Genomic DNA, 18491 nt, shown 5'->3' on the forward strand with positions numbered 1-18491 from the left:
GTCCCTAAGGGCTAAGATATGACTCGCTCTAACTGTGGTTAATTCACCCTGACACTTCCAGAGTGGAGTCTGAAACATGGTCCCTGGGAGCTGTCAGTGATGTAGCAAACTCCAGGGAGGATGGTGCAGTGGTTAGAGCGCTGGCCTGGGACAGAGCTGGGTTCGGTTTCCACCCTGCCACAGAGCCCTGCGTGGCCTTGGGAAAGTCACTTAGTCTCTCTGTGCAATGGTCCCCCCCGTCCGTCAGGGTTAGTGGCCCTGCTCTGCCTCGCTGGGGTCATGAAGAGAAACACACCAAAGGCTAGTCCAGCAATAGGAGCTGGAAGACACCTGAGGTAGATAAACATACAGCACAGAGTTAGTGTACCCTGCCAGTGACTCTTGGGGGGGGGAATATGCACCATTAGACCCTAGAAGAGTTAATCAGCGAGCAGCAGCTAGTCTGTGCACCATGGACACGGCCCCACGTCACGGGAGGGACCCTGGACACACTAACGGGAGGACGTGAATGCTGAGGAAGAGCCAGAATTGTCCTCTCACGGCACATGCTACTGGGATCGAGTGGGCTGCCCTGCTCCCATTGCTTGGTTTTAATCACAATCTTTTTCTTTCTCTTTACAACAAAGACCAAGGCTCCAGCTCGTGCAAACCTCGTCCGCCCTGCACAGATCAGGATTATTTCTACACGCACACGGCCTGCGACGCGAGTGGAGAGGTATGTGCCGGCCAGTCTGTGTTCTTGTCCTAGGGCTGCCTCAGGAGTCACCCATTTCTATTTAGCACCGCAGTGACACCGTGCTCTTCTGTTCATGTTCAAAGCGCTGGCCGGCATTCGCTACTGAAAGGACACAGTTTACTTAAGTCATGCTCCTGGCTGCAAACCTTTCCTTGCCTTTGTTCTGCCCAACCCTGTAAGAGCCTGGAGTGGGCAGAGAGTGCACCGTGTGTTTGCTTTGGGCGGCTGGCAGCGCTCTGTCTCGGATTGGTCTGACCAAGAGCTAGGCAGCTTCCCCTGTTGTCTTTCACACCCACACCTGGGGAAAGCAGACTGACTCCATGGCCCGTCGGTTCGGGTTGTGTCTTTTTACGTATGAAGGGCGCAGTGGGTCTGAACAACCATGTGACTAAGTGTAGGCAGCATACAGAGCCTCGCGACACACACGCTGAAGGGTTCGGGGGTCTCCTGGTGCGCAGAACACAGCGAGGGCCACTGGAAGGCTCACTAAGAACTTAAAGGGGTACCACCCAATTCCTCTAACTACCGTTAGGGTTTGCATACTCCCAGCAGTTGTCCTGCTTTAAATACAGGGGCTTAGCTAAAGTGAGCCAGCCCGTGCTGCTGTCCAGGAAGGGGAGTGAGCTAGGCTTGGGGGAAGGCACCTGTGTGAGTACCTGCATGCAGGCTGGAGCCCAGTATTGCTGTGGCCTGGTGCGGCACCCACGGGCACCCCTGGCCCCTGAGTATGGCCAGTGGGAAATGGAGTCTCTTCTCCACTCATTTTAGTTTGTTCCCTGGAAACGCATGTTTGCCATCAAGGGGCCGGTGTGGGGTTTGATAACAACACAAACCTGACCGATCTCCAGGAACCCAGCTTCTTCTCCACACAGACCCGCTTCAGCCAAACGACTTGTCGGCAGGGGAAGCAGCCGTGTCACAATTCTTCAGCCTTTCCTCTGAACACTCAGCCGCTGCCCAGCGCTCTTAGGTAGAGCGGGGTCTGAGCAGTCTTGACACATTTCTCCCCACACACCCCCGGGAGGCAGGGCAAGGCTGTTATCCCACGGACAGCTGGGCCCTGAGGGCCTAAGTGACTTGCCCTGTCACTCAGGAGTCTCCGGGGGAGCTGGGAAATGAGCCCACGTCTCTTGGGTGCTGGGCTGGTGCCCTGAGCACTGAGCCATCTCCCCAGGTCAGGGACAGGTCCAACGTGGCACTTCTCCCCTCATCTCCCCTTGGGAGCATTCGTGTTTAAAAACACTGCCCAGATCCTCAGCCCAAAGGGAGTCTGCCGTTCCCAGCGGTGTGACAGGGACTGGAGGAGACAGGCTGGAATGTGCTGTGCTATGGGGATCCTGGGCTGTGTAGAGGAGAGTATACCGGCACAAGGTAGAGCAGCCAAAGGGCTGCTCCACCTTCCATTGCCCCACCAGCTCCCAGCAGCCCGGGATCAAGCTCCCTGGCTCTGTTTAAAGCCCTGCCCCTTTACATCCCAATGCACAGTCCTGGGGGTGGGAGCAGGGCTCTGGGAGTCTGCGCTGCTGGCTTCTGGGCCCAGCTCTGCTCTGCCTTGCCATGTGGCCGTGGGAAAACCCTCAGCTGGGCGCAATGCGTTTCCCTGGCCCATGGTGAGGGTCGGTTAACTTCGCATGAAGCTTGGAGATCCTCCAGTGAAAGGGGCATAGAACTGCAGAGCCTTGGCATGACAGCTCTTGCATCCTGTCAGCAGCTGGCTCTGCCGCCTGCCAGGATCAGGGTGGTTTCTGGTTAAGAAGAAATCTCCACTCTCCCTTTTGTTTGCCTCCCCAAGGAGCGTGCTGGGCAGGGCGCAGAGTCGCAGTGATGGCTGTTACTGCACACTGCTGGGGGTGGGTCCCATGTACAACAGCGCCTCCTTGTGGAGGTGATTCATTTTCTGTCTCCCCACCAAGCTCACACCAGCTGTCAAGTGTCCCTGCCGGGCCCAGGCTGGGCCATGCCCACTCTCACCTGCTTTCTGTGCTCCTCCAGACTCAGTTAATGTTTAAATGGGCAGAACCAAAAACCTGCAGTGAGGATCTGCCTACAGCCGTGCAACTGCCCCCCTCAGGGGTGAAAACCAAGTGCCCGCCCTGCAACCCTGGATTCTTCAAAACCAACTCCAGCGCCTGTGAGCCCTGCCCATCCGGCTCATATTCCAATGGCTCCGGTAATGCCACCCTGTCTGTTATGTCGGCTGAGTCCAGCGGGGCTGGAGATCGGCTCTCCCAGCAAGGCACAGCCTGGGTTTGTTCCCCATTAGCCATGCTCCGTGGGCCATGGAGTCAGGGCAGGTTTGGGTTCTTGATCTGGGGCAAGTCACCATGTTGCTAAATGGGAGGATGGGCCTGGCTAGCTCCCTGCCAGGGTCCTGGGCTGGGTGTCTGGTATGGAGAAGGGATCCCTGCACTGAAAGTGGCAGAACCATTGGCTTACCCTGGCCATCCCCTCGGCATGTTGTCAGGCAAGAAGGAGCATTTGGCTTTCCTGCCTCACACAGGGCAGAGAACCAGGAATGCCCGCATCCCACTTGTAGCTTGTGGTTGAGCTAGAGGCTGGATTTGAGAAAGAGACGCCTCGTCCTGTCCTGGGGAATCCACCCCGTCCCTTCATCATTCCATTGAGTAATTGCCCTCACTTAAAATCTGCCCCTTATCTCTTTCCTGAACTTCTCTAGCTTCAGCTTCCAGCCCCTGGATCCTGTTCCTTGGACTCTAGACCAGGGGTGGGCAAACTTTTTGGCCCGAGGGCCACATTGGGGTGCAAAACTGTATGGAGGGCCAGGTAGGGAAGGCTGTGCCTCCCGAAACAGCTTGGCCCCCACCCCCTATCCACCCCTTCCCACTTCCCGCCCCCTGACTGCCTCCCTCAGAACCCTCGACCCAGCCAACCCACCCCTGCTCCATGTCCCCTGACCGTCCCCACCCGGGACCCCTGTCCCTAACCACCCCCCAGGACTCCACCCCCTATCTAACCCTCCCTTCCCCCCCCCGAACCTCTGCCCTATCCAACCATCCCCCGTTCCCCCCCAAACCTCCGCCCCATCCAAACGCCCCCTGCTCCCTGTCCCCTGACTGCCCCCCGGGACCGGCCCCTTTGCCAGGCCACTCAGAGCAGCATGTCTGGCTGCCGCACCACCTGACTGGAGCCAGACACGCTGCTGTGCTGTCCTGCATGAGCGCGCAGCCCCGCCGTCCAGAGCGCTGCCCAGGGCAAGCCTCTCCGGTGGGGAGCTCAGGGGCCGGGCAGCACCGTCCTGCAGGCTGTAGTTTGCCCACATCTGTCCTAGACTCACCCTCTGACCCATCCTCCTCTGCTCGTTCCATGAGTCCCCATGGATTGCACCCTCCACGGACTGGGAGTGAGACTGCTGGAGACGGCAACTTCCCTGCTCCTGCTGCATGGAATCCACGGCCAAAGCGCTGAGCTGGAGTAACATGGTTTCCCTCTGCTCCAGGCTGCATCAGCTGTGCTGCTGGGACCGAGCCGGTGCTGGGCTTCGAATACAAGTGGTGGAACACCCTGCCGGCTAACATGGAGACGACCGTCCTTAGTGGAATCAACTTTGAATATAAAGGGTTCGCAGGTACCTGTGGGGAGTCGTTTACCAGCGTGCTTTCCACAGGGGCTGGCCGGGCTTCCCCCAGCACAGGAGAAACTGCAGCTGCGGGGCTTGGTTAGCTGGCCCTCAAGTGGGCAGCTCTGCACCCAGGTTTCAGTCCCGGTGGCATGGGCAGTGGGTATAATAGGCCAGCGGAGGCTCTGCTGCTGCTGCCAGACCCCTGGCTGTGGGGTTCTGGGGGGAAGTTTTGTTTTATTATGCCCCCTGCAGGTTCTGGGGCGGCTGAGGAGACGGTATGTGCTATTCAGCTTCCTGGGTTCATCAGTCATCTCTCTGGAGTCCAGCGCCTCGTCAGCTGCCTGGAACGTGCATGGGGCATAGCAAAAGCTTTTACCGGAGGAGAGTCTGAGACGCTTTTCTCCGGGCAGCTTGGGGTCTGGGGAGGGGAGACGCAGAGTGGCTGCAGCTGGCCCTGGACTCCTCCGGGCAGGTGGGGCGGGGACTTGGAGCTTCAGCTGGCCCGGGGCTCCTCCGGCCGAGGGGGTGTGTCTCAGGGCTCCAGCCGCTTGGGGGGAGAGGGGATCTCGGGGTTCTGGCCGGGTGGGGGAGGGGGTCTCAAGACTCCAGCCACAGGGGGTGGGGAAGGCTGAAGGGGCGGAGCCAGGGCCAGCCTCCCCAAAGGGGGGCTCCACCCGCCGCCCATGCCGGTTGGGTTATGTCCAGAAGGGGGGTGCTTGTCCCTGTAATAGTTATCCTGGTACCATCCCTCTCACGGTTCCCCCTCCCGTACGGGACTGGCCATGTTAGTGCAGGCTCCTTGGTGCCCCCACACCAGAGGGTGGCATTGCTGTGTGCCAGCAAACAGACCCGAAGCAGCAGCCAGGCAGTGGAGGGCGACTCGCCCACGCTCTACCAGTAACCGATGTGGCTCCCACCAAAGCCACTGGCTAAAACCCGTCAGGGGACTCAGAGATGCCCTGGGCGGGGGGCAGATGAGAATTCTCCCGTCGCCCTCCCCACCGGGGGCAGCACTCCGCCCCTCTGCCCAGGGGGAAGTGACCGTACAAGGCACCAGATGGGGTGTGACGCCATCCACCTTGATCTGCCCCTTAAATGCCTGTCCCTGGGGCGCGGTCCTGGCGGTGGCCATGCTCTGGCAGTCCTGGGAGGCTGTGACTTTTGGCCTCTGCTCTTCCAGGGTGGGAGGTGGCTGGCGACTACATATATACAGCAGCAGGCGCCTCCGACAACGACTTCATGATCCTGACAATGGTCGTTCCTGGGTTCAGGTGAGAGCGGGGGCGGCCTGCCTCTGGCCTCGCGGCGCCCAGCATTCCAGGCCCCAGAAAGCCACAGGGCAGATTTCAGTGGGTCACTGCCCTGCGGGCAGGTGCTACACCTCAGTGCACAGATGGGCTTGGCTGAAAGGGCTGCCCTCGCTCCCAGCGCAGGAAGCTGGTGTTATTAATCATGCTCATTCCGGCAGTGCCTCTGGGCTGGCCAGGACTAGCCCTTGTGGTGCCAGGCGCTGTACAGACAGCCCCTAAGATCTCACGGTCTGACCAGACAGACCTGGGGGAGGGAGGGGAGAACACGCCAGCTGGGCAGCCGGGTTGATGCCAGGACTTTGTGGGAGGTGGTTTTAGTTGGGAGGGGATAAATGGCAGGGAGAGAGATGTGGAAGAGAAGCAGGGACAGGGCAGGAGTGGAGTGAAGCTGAGGGGTAGAGACTAAGGGAGGGGATTGGCTGTTTATGCCCATCAGCGCAGGGCAGGGAAAACCCAGTCAGAGCTGTAGGAAGCCTTGGCCGTGGCTCCAGCCCCCCTCTGGCTGGCTCCTCCCTGCAGTTTTTCCCCAAGGCCATGTAGTCAGGGGAGGGGTGGGCACCCCTGGGTCCTGGAGTCTCCCCTGCACAGTATCTGGCCAAGAGGGTGCTGGGAGGGTAGGCCCATTTTACTCCCTCTCATAGAATCATGCAGCAATCCCTCTCCATGCAGCAATCCCTGCTCTGGCTGCTCCTATGGGCCAGGGTCTCTGGCTTGGTCTCAGATACACATGCTGAGGCCAAGACTCCATCACTGGGGTAAATCTGGAGTAAACCCACAGAGCGGGGTCCCTGAGCAGAACCTGCCTCCCAACACCAGTCACCCTGCGCTCCCTGCACGCGCATCCAGGCACTCTCAGCCCTCTCCAGTGCCTTGCGCAGCAGGATGCAGCCTGAGATCTGCTCTGTGTTCGCAGGCCCCCGCAGTCTGTGATGGAGGATGTTGAGAGCAAAGAGGTGGCAAGAATCACCTTTGTCTTTGAGACCATCTGCAGCGTGAACTGCGAGCTGTACTTCATGGTGGTAGGTTGGCTCGGCTGCTTCCTGCACTGGTTCCATTCCCGCAAATCATCACACTCTCTCTGCCGCCTGGGTAGGGCCTCCCCTGCCCCGTCACACCCCTAGGAAGTGCTGTGGGCTCTCTTGGGGCAGGCATGCAGCTTTCAGGTCTCTGAGTCGGGCCAAAGGCCGGCTCAGGCTGCAGGCTGCCCAGCAGCTTCCTGGAAACACATTGGTGGGCCTAGATCCAGATCACAGGAACCACCAGTGCATCTGGGTCCTGCACTGCTGTCTCAGCAGAGAGACCCAGGGCTGAGCTGGAGACTGAGCTCCCCTTTGACCCACAATGGATGGGTTGTGGGAGAAGCTTGCCCAGCCGCTGCCCATGCTGTACCCACTCTGGGTTAGGGGCCCTCTGTCTCCAGGGCTCTCACTCAAGCACTTCCCTACAACTCTGAATTCCCTTAACCCTGAAAAGTCCTGTCCCCAAAGGAGCTGGAAGAAGGACCCCTGGAGAGGGGCATCTCTTAGTGCACACACCTTGCCCCACTGCGCACACACCTCCACCCAGTTCACTCCTCTCCTGGCCGCCCTGGCATGCTGCGGCCTCCCTCCCAGCTGCTGCAACCCACCACTCCTGTGCCTCAGTGTCCTGCCCTCACTGCCATGTCCCTGCTGCCCACTGGTCTGCCAGCCAGTACCATCCATCTGCATTGCCGTGTGTGCCCGCAGAGCACTGTGTCCCCTCCCGATCCGGTACTGGGAATGGCTGTCACGGCCTGGCAGAGAGGTTGGGTGAGATGAGCAGGGTCTGAGTATCAGGGACGAGGCCTCTAACTAGCTACATGCATGGTGTGATCCCGGCCGTGAGAGGAAAGGACAGGGGCTTCAGCTGTGGTCAGGGGGCTCTTCGTCTCGAACAGATAAAAGTGAGAGATGGTTCATGCTGGCCGCCTGGTGTGCATCCCTCCTGGTCTCTGGTCTCCTGAGGTGCATGGCATCACTTCTGCCCTTATTGGACAGCTGCCTGCAAGCACTGATTCAGGAATGTCTTGTGGGCTGGAGTCTGTGCAATTATAGAATCATCAAATCAATTCACAAGTCTTGGCTGGGTCGGTGCCCAGTGGGCGTCCGAATGCGACACCTAAACGGCCCCTGGGTCACAGCACCTGAGTGACTTACGCTCTGAATTCCAGATGCAAGAGCTGAGCGCCCAAGTGGCTTTTGGAGCTGGAACCTGACAGCACCTGTCTCTGAGGTGCTTTGAAAGCTTCAGCCCGGCTGGGCAGCGGGAGAGGACTCGGGGGTCTGGGTAATAAAACCCTTCTGGGTAGAAGTGACCAGCTGCTCCGGAGGCCGCTGACCAGCCCCTTTTGTCTTCCTACCCCCTGGCAGGGCGTGAACTCACGGCCCAACACGCCCGTGGAGACCTGGAGTGGCTCCAAAGGGAAACAGTCCTACACATACATCATTGAAAAGAACGCCACAATGAGCTTCACCTGGGCCTTCCAGCGGACGGCGTATCACGAGGCGGTAAGAGGGTGGCAGCCCGGTCCCAAAGCTCCTTGCTCCTTGTAACGATGCAGGTTCTGGTGGGACCCAACTGAGAGTGCCAATTCAGGACAAATTGCTTCAAGCAGGGCAGTTACAGCCCAAGGCTGGGGTTTCTGTGCCCACCAAGGCAAACCAAACCAGCCAAAGAGAGAAGACTTCGGTTTTACCCCACTGGTTAACCACAAGTCACGCAAGCAATTCCCTCAGACACCCCAGTTTCCCAGTATCACCACCAGTGCCCCTCGTTATGGGGACAAATGGTGCCCCTCGTTATGGGGACAAATCTAAAGGTTTATTCATAACAGGAAAAAGATAGAGATGAGGGCGAGAATCAGTTAAATGGAATCAGTTACATACAGTAACAGTAAAGTTCTTAGAGTAACAGCCGTGTTAGTCTGTATTCGCAAAAAGAAAAGGAGTACTTGTGGCACCTTAGAGACTAACCAATTTATTTGAGCATGAGCTTTCGTGAGCTACAGCTCACTTCATCAGATGCATACCGTGGAAACTGCAGCAGACTTTATATATACACAGAGAATATGAAACAATACCTCCTCCCACCCCACTGTCCTGCTGGTAATAGCTTATCTAAAGTGATCATCAGGTGGGCCATTTCCAGCACAAATCCAGGTTTTCTCACCCTCCACCCCCCCCACACAAATTCACTCTCCTGCTGGTGCTAGCCCATCCAAAGTGACAACTCTTTACATAATCAAGTCGGGCTATTTCCTGCATAAATCCAGGTTTTCTCACATCCCCCCCACCCCCATACACACAGAAACTCACTCTCCTGCTGGTAATAGCTCATCTAAACTGACCACTCTCCAAGTTTAAATCCAAGTTAAACCAGAACATCTGGAGGGGGAGGTAGGAAAAAACAAGAGGAAACAGGCTACCTTGCATAATGACTTAGCCACTCCCAGTCTCTATTTAAGCCTAAATTAATAGTATCCAATTTGCAAATGAATTCCAATTCAGCAGTTTCTCGCTGGAGTCTGGATTTGAAGTTTTTTTGTTTTAAGATAGCGACCTTCATGTCTGTGATTGCGTGACCAGAGAGATTGAAGTGTTCTCCGACTGGTTTATGAATGTTATAATTCTTGACATCTGATTTGTGTCCATTTATTCTTTTACGTAGAGACTGTCCAGTTTGACCAATGTACATGGCAGAGGGGCATTGCTGGCACATGATGGCATATATCACATTGGTGGATGTGCAGGTGAACGAGCCTCTGATAGTGTGGCTGATGTTATTAGGCCCTGTGATGGTGTCCCCTGAATAGATATGTGGGCACAGTTGGCAACGGGCTTTGTTGCAAGGATAAGTTCCTGGGTTAGCGGTTCTGTTGTGTGGTATGTGGTTGTTGGTGAGTATTTGCTTCAGGTTGCGGGGCTGTCTGTAGGCAAGGACTGGCCTGTCTCCCAAGACTTGTGAGAGTGTTGGGTCATCCTTTAGGATAGGTTGTAGATCCTTAATAATGCGTTGGAGGGGTTTTAGTTGGGGGCTGAAGGTGACCGCTAGTGGCGTTCTGTTATTTTCTTTGTTAGGCCTGTCCTGTAGTAGGTAACTTCTGGGAACTCTTCTGGCTCTATCAATCTGTTTCTTTACTTCTGCAGGTGGGTATTGTAGTTGTAAGAAAGCTTGACAGAGATCTTGTAGGTGTTTGTCTCTGTCTGAGGGGTTGGAGCAAATGCGGTTGTATCGCAGAGCTTGGCTGTAGACGATGGATCATGTGGTGTGGTCTGGGTGAAAGCTGGAGGCATGTAGGTAGGAATAGCGGTCAGTAGGTTTCCGGTATAGGGTGGTGTTTATGTGGCCATTGTTTATTAGCACTGTAGTGTCCAGGAAGTGGATCTCTTGTGTGGACTGGACCAGGCTGAGGTTGGTGGTGGGATGGAAATTGTTGAAATCATGGTGGAATTCCTCAAGGGCTTCTTTTCCATGGGTCCAGATGATGAAGATGTCATCAATATAGCGCAAGTAGAGTAGGGGCTTTAGGGGACGAGAGCTGAGGAAGCGTTGTTCTAAATCAGCCATAAAAATGTTGGCATACTGTGGGGCCATGCGGGTACCCATAGCAGTGCCGCTGATCTGAAGGTATACATTGTCCCCAAATGTGAAATAGTTATGGGTAAGGACAAAGTCACAAAGTTCAGCCACCAGGTTAGCCGTGACATTATCGGGGATAGTGTTCTTGACGGCTTGTAGTCCATCTTTGTGTGGAATGTTGGTGTAGAGGGCTTCTACATCCATAGTAGCCAGGATGGTGTTATCAGGAAGATCACCGATGGATTGAAGTTTCCTCAGGAAGTCAGTGGTGTCTCAAAGGTAGCTGGGAGTGCTGGTAGCGTAGGGCCTGAGGAGGGAGTCTACATAGCCAGACAATCCTGCTGTCAGGGTGCCAATGCCTGAGATGATGGGGCGCCCAGGATTTCCAGGTTTATGGATCTTGGGTAGTAGATAGAATATCCCAGGTCGGGGTTCCAGGGGTGTGTCTGTGCGGATTTGATCTTGTGCTTTTTCAGGAAGTTTCTTGAGCAAATGCTGTAGTTGCTTTTGGTAACTCTCAGTGGGATCATAGGGTAATGGCTTGTAGAAACTCGTGTTGGAGAGCTGCCGAGCAGCCTCTTGTTCATATTCCGACCTATTCATGATGACAACAGCACCTCCTTTGTCAGCCTTTTTGATTATGATGTCAGAGTTGTTTCTGAGGCTGTGGATGGCATTGCGTTCCGCATGGCTGAGGTTATGGGGCAAGTGATGCTGCTTTTCCACAATTTCAGCCCGTGCACGTCGGCGGAAGCACTCTATGTAGAAGTCCAGTCTGCTGTTTCGACCTTCAGGAGGAGTCCACCTAGAATCCTTCTTTCTGTAGTGTTGGTAGGGAGACCTCTGTGGATTAGTATGTTGTTCAGAGGTATTTTGGAAATATTCCTTGAGTCGGAGACGTCGAAAATAGGATTCTAGGTCACCACAGAACTGTATCATGTTCGTGGGGGTGGAGGGGCAGAAGGAGAGGCCCCGAGATAGAACAGCTGCTTCTGCTGAGCTGAGAGTATAGTTGGATAGGTTAACAATATTGCTAGGTGGGGTGAGGGAACCATTGCTGTGGCCCCTTGTAGCATGTAGTAGTTTAGAAAGTTTAGTGTCCTTTTTAAATAGAGACTGGGAGTGGCTAAGTCATTATGCAAGGTAGCCTGTTTCCTCTTGTTTTTTCCTACCTCCCCCTCCAGATGTTCTGGTTTAACTTGGATTTAAACTTGGAGAGTGGTCAGTTTAGATGAGCTATTACCAGCAGGAGAGTGAGTTTCTGTGTGTATGGGGGTGGGGGGGATGTGAGAAAACCTGGATTTATGCAGGAAATAGCCCGACTTGATTATGTAAAGAGTTGTCACTTTGGATGGGCTAGCACCAGCAGGAGAGTGAATTTGTGTGGGGGGGTGGAGGGTGAGAAAACCTGGATTTGTGCTGGAAATGGCCCACCTGATGATCACTTTAGATAAGCTATTACCAGCAGGACAGTGGGGTGGGAGGAGGTATTGTTTCATATTCTCTGTGTATATATAAAGTCTGCTGCAGTTTCCATGGTATGCATCTGATGAAGTGAGCTGTAGCTCACGAAAGCTCATGCTCAAATAAATTGGTTAGTCTCTAAGGTGCCACAAGTACTCCTTTTCTTTTTTAGTAAAGTTCTTGGTTCAGGCTTGCAGCAGTGACAGAATAAACTGCAGGTTCAAATGAAGTCTCTGGAGAACATCCACAGCTGGGATGGGTCTTTCAGTCCTTGGTTCAAAGCTTCAGTGTAGCAAAGTCCCTCCAGAGGTAAGAAGCAGGACTGAAGGCCAGATGGAGGAGCTGCAGCAGCTTTCTATAGTCTCTTGCCATGTGGTCTTTCTTTCTTTGTCCCAAAGACAAGCTGTCCAGCACATGGCCTGGAAAAACCTCAGAGTTCTGTCCACAGGCAGGTCCCTGCATGCCTTGCTGAGTCATAAGGTGTATCTGCCTTCTCTCAATGGGTCAGTTGTGTAGCTGATGGTCCTTCATGGGCCATCAAGCAGGCTGGGCAGAGCTGACACCAACTTCTCTGGGGTGTCACCCAGAAGCAGAGCATAAGTTTGAAATACAGACAGTACAGAGCCAATATTCATAACTTCAACTACAAAAATGATACACACATATAGACAGCATAATCATAATCAGAAAACCATGACCTTGTCTGAGACACCTCATTTGACCCCCTTCTGTATAAGATTTGATGCCACCACACAACCTTGGTTGCAATGATGATCTATACAGTCTCAGGTTATGTCAATAACGTCACACCCCCAATGCAAAATTGATGCAGGAAGGGATGACACAAACATCACTGACTGCATCCCAAAAGAGCTTCTGTCTTTCTACAGCTAGTATTGGTGTATAACAGAAATGATTTATCAAAGTCATGTTCAATAACATGATTGAATCTCTTTACAAAATCAAAGTAAAACTTGGTTAGAACAGTAGAGGATTGGATCTGCTTTTGCAGCACGGTTCCTGTATGTCTCATGTGATCTTGCCAAGAGCTAAAGAACGTAGCTACTTGATCCATACAAACTCTGGCAAATGTTTGGAACCCAATTAACATCAAGTCAATGTAGATATTAATGTTGTCCATAGGACAGGAATCTTGGCATTTAGCCGTGAAAGCAATATGGTAGTGTGCCTCAGTTTCCCTTTTCATACAGCACATCAGGTCTGGAATGTCTTCCCCTGTGAAACGTTCCAATACTGTTTACAGGCACTAACTGTGAAACATCAGTATAACAAGGCCTTTTAACACAAAGTGTGTTCTCATGTAATCCTTTTAACATGTTCAAGGGTTTTTTCAAAAGGTTAGGCACATTGGACATTATTACATTGGTAATAGCAACACATTCGTTACAAAAATTACCATGAGCAATAACAACAAATTCATTGCAAGTGTCCATCTACAATCATGTTTGTTATTCCATACTTTTGGCTCAGTACTATTGGGGTTTTGGCATTTTAGGGTTAACCTGTGGCTTCCCTTTGCAAAATTAAGGTCTCTCTTTTCTTTTTGTCCTGTAGGATCAAACCCTGATCTCTCTTGCTTAACAGAATTCACTGGCTGTTTGGGTGTGCTCTCTGTGCTCACAGCTATTGGTTAGTCTCTAAGGTGCCACAAGTCCTCCTTTTCTTTTTGCGGATACAGACTGACACGGCTGCTACTCTGAAAACTATTAGCAAGTCTTTCCTCCCCTAGTCAGTCAGGTAATTTGCCTTACCACAGACAGGAGCCAGTTCACCAGTTTTCAGATCCTTAACTGCTACCGCTTCCAAGGCTGGACTCTGTCTTAAAGAGATTCCATCCATTTTCACTAACAAGCTAGACTCAAAGTTCTGTTGTCCTTCCCTTACCAACCTCTGCTTCCACATGGAATCAGATATTAAGTTCACTGAGAGACTACAAGTCATATCTAAAATGTCTAGAGATGAGAGTATACCTGCCATCCCCTGCATTCTCGAGAGATTAACTACACAGCTGTTCTGCTCTGCAGACTCAGCTACCCAGTCTTCCCTCTGAACCCGAGACACAGACTGTTCACTTACAGAATCAACATAGAGACATTCCTCTCTCAACAACCTTGTCTTCCCAACAAGCTGGCCAAACACAGCCACTTGGTTAGAGGACTGTTTAACTTTCTTAACAGCTTTCACTCCATCTTAGACCTTCTCAAAGCTATCCACACTGGATCTTTCAACAGGAAAGTCAGTGGATCCATTCACAACAGAACATTTCTGGCTGTTAGCAACTGAAACTTTCTTGATTAAATCACTTTCACCTCCTTCAGTTGCAGTAAACTGCTTGCAAAGAGTCCATGAGGATTCCTTTCCCTAGGGCTTGTCTAGGCAACAATTCACCCCTCACAGAAATTCTGCTCTTACCCTCTTTACCTAGGGCTTGCTCTAGAGGAACACTTTCCTGAGCAACAACAGACTCTTTCTGGGTCTCCCTTACATCCAGAATTACCTCTGGCCCATCCGGCGGATTCCTACACAATCCCCTTTCAGGCAAACTTACAGACTTCCTAGATAAAAGGTCAGAAGCATTCTCCTTCCCTTTGCCACACACAAGTTCAGGAATCTTTTCCTTCTTGCTACAGGTTTCCACACCCTCAGTAGGTAACACAATCACATCACCTTCATGCTCTCCTTGTGCCCTGGCTAGGATCTCACCCTGATTAGACAGAGTTGCTACACCCTTTCCCAACAACACACTAGCAACAGGCAAAATACAAGCACCAGAATTGTCGGGTCTCTGGGATTTTACATAGACACTAACTGGATGCGACCTAGTTACAGGGCCATTCTCCCGAGCAGACACAAACTTAGGACCCTTCCCCTCCTGGGCTTTAGCTGAATCCAGAACCAACTCTGAGACAACTGCACTACCCTCAACCATCACAGGCTGAAAGGCCCCTTCTGTCTGCTCCACAGACAAAGAAGAGACGGACACACTTTCTCCTTTACCAGACACACAGCTTGGGATCTCTTTCCCCTTGTCCCAGCACACAAGGCTGGTCACAGACAGCTGCTTGGAGATCAGGGTAGCTCCCTCCATAGGCAAGTCAATACCCCTGACAGAAACAGGCACATTTCCTTCACTGTCAGAATTCTCCACCCAGCTAACAGGTAAGGTCCAGGGACACTCATCTTCCACTTTCCTCGCCTTCCCACACTGCTGACTAGACACAGCCATCAGCTCACAAGGCTGCCTAGGCTCACCCAAACTTTCCTTACCAGGCACATTGCCACTCCCCACAGATAAATTGCTGCTCTTCTCACTACCCTGAGCTACTTCCAGCAAATCACAGTTACCCTTTTCAGGTTCACTTTTACAAGCTGTACTAGCCAACCCATCAAAAATCTACCCTTTCCTTCCTCAGTTAGGGCTTTAACCCGACCATCTACTTTAATCTGCTCCTGAGAAACATTGTCCTGACCAATGAGATCTTTCTGTGCTTGATCTAATTCCAGATTCACTTCTGAGACATTAGACAGACATTCAGAAACTTCATTCACAGACAAACTGCTTTTTTGCACAGACAAATAGCTATTTCCCACCAGGTTAGAATCCCCCTCTCCCTGGCCATGGCAAAACTGGTTAAACACAGAAAACTGCTCAGAGTAATACAACATATCAAAGCTTATGCTCAAATAAATTTGTTAGTCTCTAAGGTGCCACAAGTCCTCCTTTTCTTTTTGTGGATACAGACTAAAACGGCTGCTACTCTGAAACCTGTCAGTAATGGCAAAGTTCTTGGTTCAGGCTTGCAGCAGTGATAGAATAAACTGCAGGTTCAAATCAAGTCTCTGGAGAACATCCACAGCTGGGATGGGTCATTCAGTCCTTTGTTCAGAGCTTCAGTGTAGCAAAGTCTCTCCAGAGGCAGAAGCAGGATTGAAGACCAGATGGAGGACCTGCAGGAGCTTTTTATAGTCTCTTGCCATGTGGACTCTGCTTTCTGTGTCCCAAAGACAAGCTGTCCAGCACACAGCCTGGAAAAACCTCAGAGTTCTGTCCATAGGCAGGTCCCTGCATGCCTTGCTGAGTCCCAAGGTGTGTCTGCCTTCTCTCAATGGGTCATTGTATAGCTGATGGTCCTTCATGGGCCATCAAGCAGGCTAGGCAGAGCTGACACCAACTTCTCTGGGGTGTCACCCAGAAGCAGAGCATAAGTTTGAAATACAGACAGTACAGAGCCAATATTCATAACTTCAACTACAAAAATGATACCCACAAGTAGACAGCATAATCATAATCAGCAAACCATAACCTTGTCTTAGACACCTCATTTGACCCCCTTTATATAAGATATAGTGCCACTACAGGACCTTGGATGATCTATACAGTCCCAGATTATGTCAATAACATCACACTCCTCTCCTGTCGTGGAGACCATCTGTACATGTCAGAAACTGGGATTTCCTTGCAATCAATTCTGGTTAGCAGTGTCCCTTCAGCAGAGGCTGGGCAGCTGTGGGCAGGGAGCAGACCTGGGGCTCGAGAGACCCAGCTTCCGTTCCTCCCTCTGTCCTTGTGAGACCTTGGGCAAGTCCATTAGCATATCTGCCTGAGCTCCCATCTGCGCAGTGGGGACGGTAGCTCCACCCTCCCTCCCAGGGTCACCATGTGAGTGCTTGCGAGGGGCTCAGACACTGCAGGCTGGGGGCCAGGCCCCAAGGTAGAGAGCCAGGAAATGTCCCTTCACGTTCCTACTGCGCAGTCCCAGGACAATCCCTGCGTTCCCGGCGCACCCTGGGGCAGCGCTGCTGGTGTTGTGGGTTCACGGGGACCCCTCTGTTTCAGGGAAGAAAGTACACGAATGACGTCGCCAAGCTCTACTCGATCAACGTGACCAACGTGATGGATGGGGTAGCCTCTTACTGCCGGCTCTGCGCCCTGGAGTCCTCGGGCTCCTGCACCTCCTGCCCGCCTGGGAACTACATAGACCGAGCCTCCGGCGCCTGCCACCCATGCACACCCAGCACTTACCTGAAAGCCCACCAGCCCTATGGCAGTCAGGCCTGCATCCCCTGCGGCCCTGGAACAAAGAGCAACAAGGTGTTGTCCCCTCCTCCTCCCTCTTACCCATGGTGATGTGGGGCTGGTGCACCAGGTGCTGCACAAACGCCCACGCTGAGTCAGCCCCGCCCCGAGCAGGCTGATCCTGCAGATTGGTGTGTGTGAGCAGCCTCGTACACCCAGTGACGTCACACGGGCAGAAGGACCGGCCCGCCTGGATCCGACTGCAGGATCCGGGCCTGGTCCCTGGTAAGGGAGAGCTCCCCTCTCTCTGTTCAAACTCGCAGTGACTGCACCTCCTGGCAGTGCACGTATCACAGACCTCCCCAGCCGTAGGGTGGGGTCCCTGAACTAGTGCAAGTCTCTTTCCTGCTGGGCTGACAGGTTTGTAAAGTGTGATCCCGAGTTTGAGTTCCGCTCTCCTGTGCAGAATCCAGGCTGCCGCACAGTTGGCGGCCTGCCCATCAGTAACGGGCGGTGAGGGCTGGGCCTGTAGTGAATGCAAAGGGGATTTTTTTCTGAGGCTTCTGGACGTGTACGTTCTGTGGTACCAGAAGTGCTAAGGCAGTCTTCTGCCTGGGTCACTATGCAGGGTCTCCAAGGCCTGGCCTGCCCGTATCATTCCTGCTGACCATGGTCCAATTGTCCTGTACCTGGCCGGGATTCTGCCGGGAGTTACACTGACAAATCCAGCAACTGTTGATTTCAAGACTTACCATAGTGGGGAACTGACGGAATTCCCAGCAGAATGGGGCCTCCCTAGACGTATTTCCTTAGAATTTTTTTCTCTCCCCTCCGCCCCCACCAGTTTTTCCTGCCTTGAACTCAGATCCTGTATCATGGGAGTTGGGGTGGAATGCTGGGCTCCGAATGACGCAAGGCGAGTGTGCACATCCCTAGATAAAGCCGTTTCATTGCCACCAAACCCGCATGGCGTGTGGGGCGACACGGACAGCGTGCCCACAGCAAGGGTGGCCCAGTGCTCAGTGCACTAGCCCGGGCCGGGGCACACTTGAGGTCAGTCCCCTGCTCTGCACAGGCTCCCTGGATGACCTGGGTCCCTGTTCCTCAGCCTGTGAAACGGGATAATGGCCCTGCCCTGAGGGTGACTACGGTGCAGATTCTGAGCTGCCATGTAAGTACCCTAAACAGATGGATAAATTTCTTGAGAGGTCCCTGTAGAAATGCCCACATCCTTCCGTGTGTCAGGGATGCTGCTGCCTTAAAACACAGCCCATCCAGAGGCCAATTTTTTAGAGTGCCTCTGAGCCAGCAGCAGCTGTTCCGCACGCTCTTGGAAGGGCTCGTACTGGCTGACTGGGACGTTCCTCCCCCCAGATCCATTCACTGTGCTACAACGACTGCCGCTTCTTGCTTGACAAGGACGGCAGGACCCTGGAGTACGACTTCTCAGCGCTGGCCAATAGCACATCCTTCGCAGGCGGGCCAAGCTTCACCTCCAAGGGGCTGAAATATTTCCATCACTTCAGCATCAACCTGTGTGGGAACCACGTGAGTGCACAGGGGTGTTCCTGCATCCTCTGCTGACCCCTGCAGCCTGGGGCAGCTGAGGCTGGGATTTCAGCCAGCGCTGGTGCTAAACCTGGCTGCTTTTGTTTGCTTGATGTATTGGCACCACCAGCAAGAATGGGAACGGTGTTGAGATCTCCACGCACTTACCACTTGCGTTGATGCATCTAGTGTTATTCTGCAGAACTGACAATGCTC

At 53.2% G+C, this 18491-nt stretch overlaps 1 protein-coding gene across 3 annotated transcripts in view; it reads left to right on the plus strand.

The window, feature by feature from the left end:
- ELAPOR1 (endosome-lysosome associated apoptosis and autophagy regulator 1) overlaps nucleotides 1–18491 on the plus strand; it is a 108604-nt gene that overhangs the window by 47796 nt on the left and 42317 nt on the right. For all 3 annotated transcript variants that reach the window (XM_048826627.2, XM_048826626.2, XM_048826625.2), the window contains exons 8-15: nucleotides 627–715; nucleotides 2729–2906; nucleotides 4194–4322; nucleotides 5497–5587; nucleotides 6540–6645; nucleotides 8017–8154; nucleotides 16548–16802; nucleotides 18102–18275. In XM_048826627.2, coding sequence (XP_048682584.1) covers nucleotides 627–715; nucleotides 2729–2906; nucleotides 4194–4322; nucleotides 5497–5587; nucleotides 6540–6645; nucleotides 8017–8154; nucleotides 16548–16802; nucleotides 18102–18275 — 1160 coding nt within the window. The remainder of the gene's footprint in view (nucleotides 1–626; nucleotides 716–2728; nucleotides 2907–4193; nucleotides 4323–5496; nucleotides 5588–6539; nucleotides 6646–8016; nucleotides 8155–16547; nucleotides 16803–18101; nucleotides 18276–18491) is intronic.

This window comes from Caretta caretta, chromosome 21 (assembly GCF_965140235.1).
Source record: "Caretta caretta isolate rCarCar2 chromosome 21, rCarCar1.hap1, whole genome shotgun sequence".
Taxonomy (NCBI): Eukaryota; Metazoa; Chordata; order Testudines; family Cheloniidae; genus Caretta; species Caretta caretta.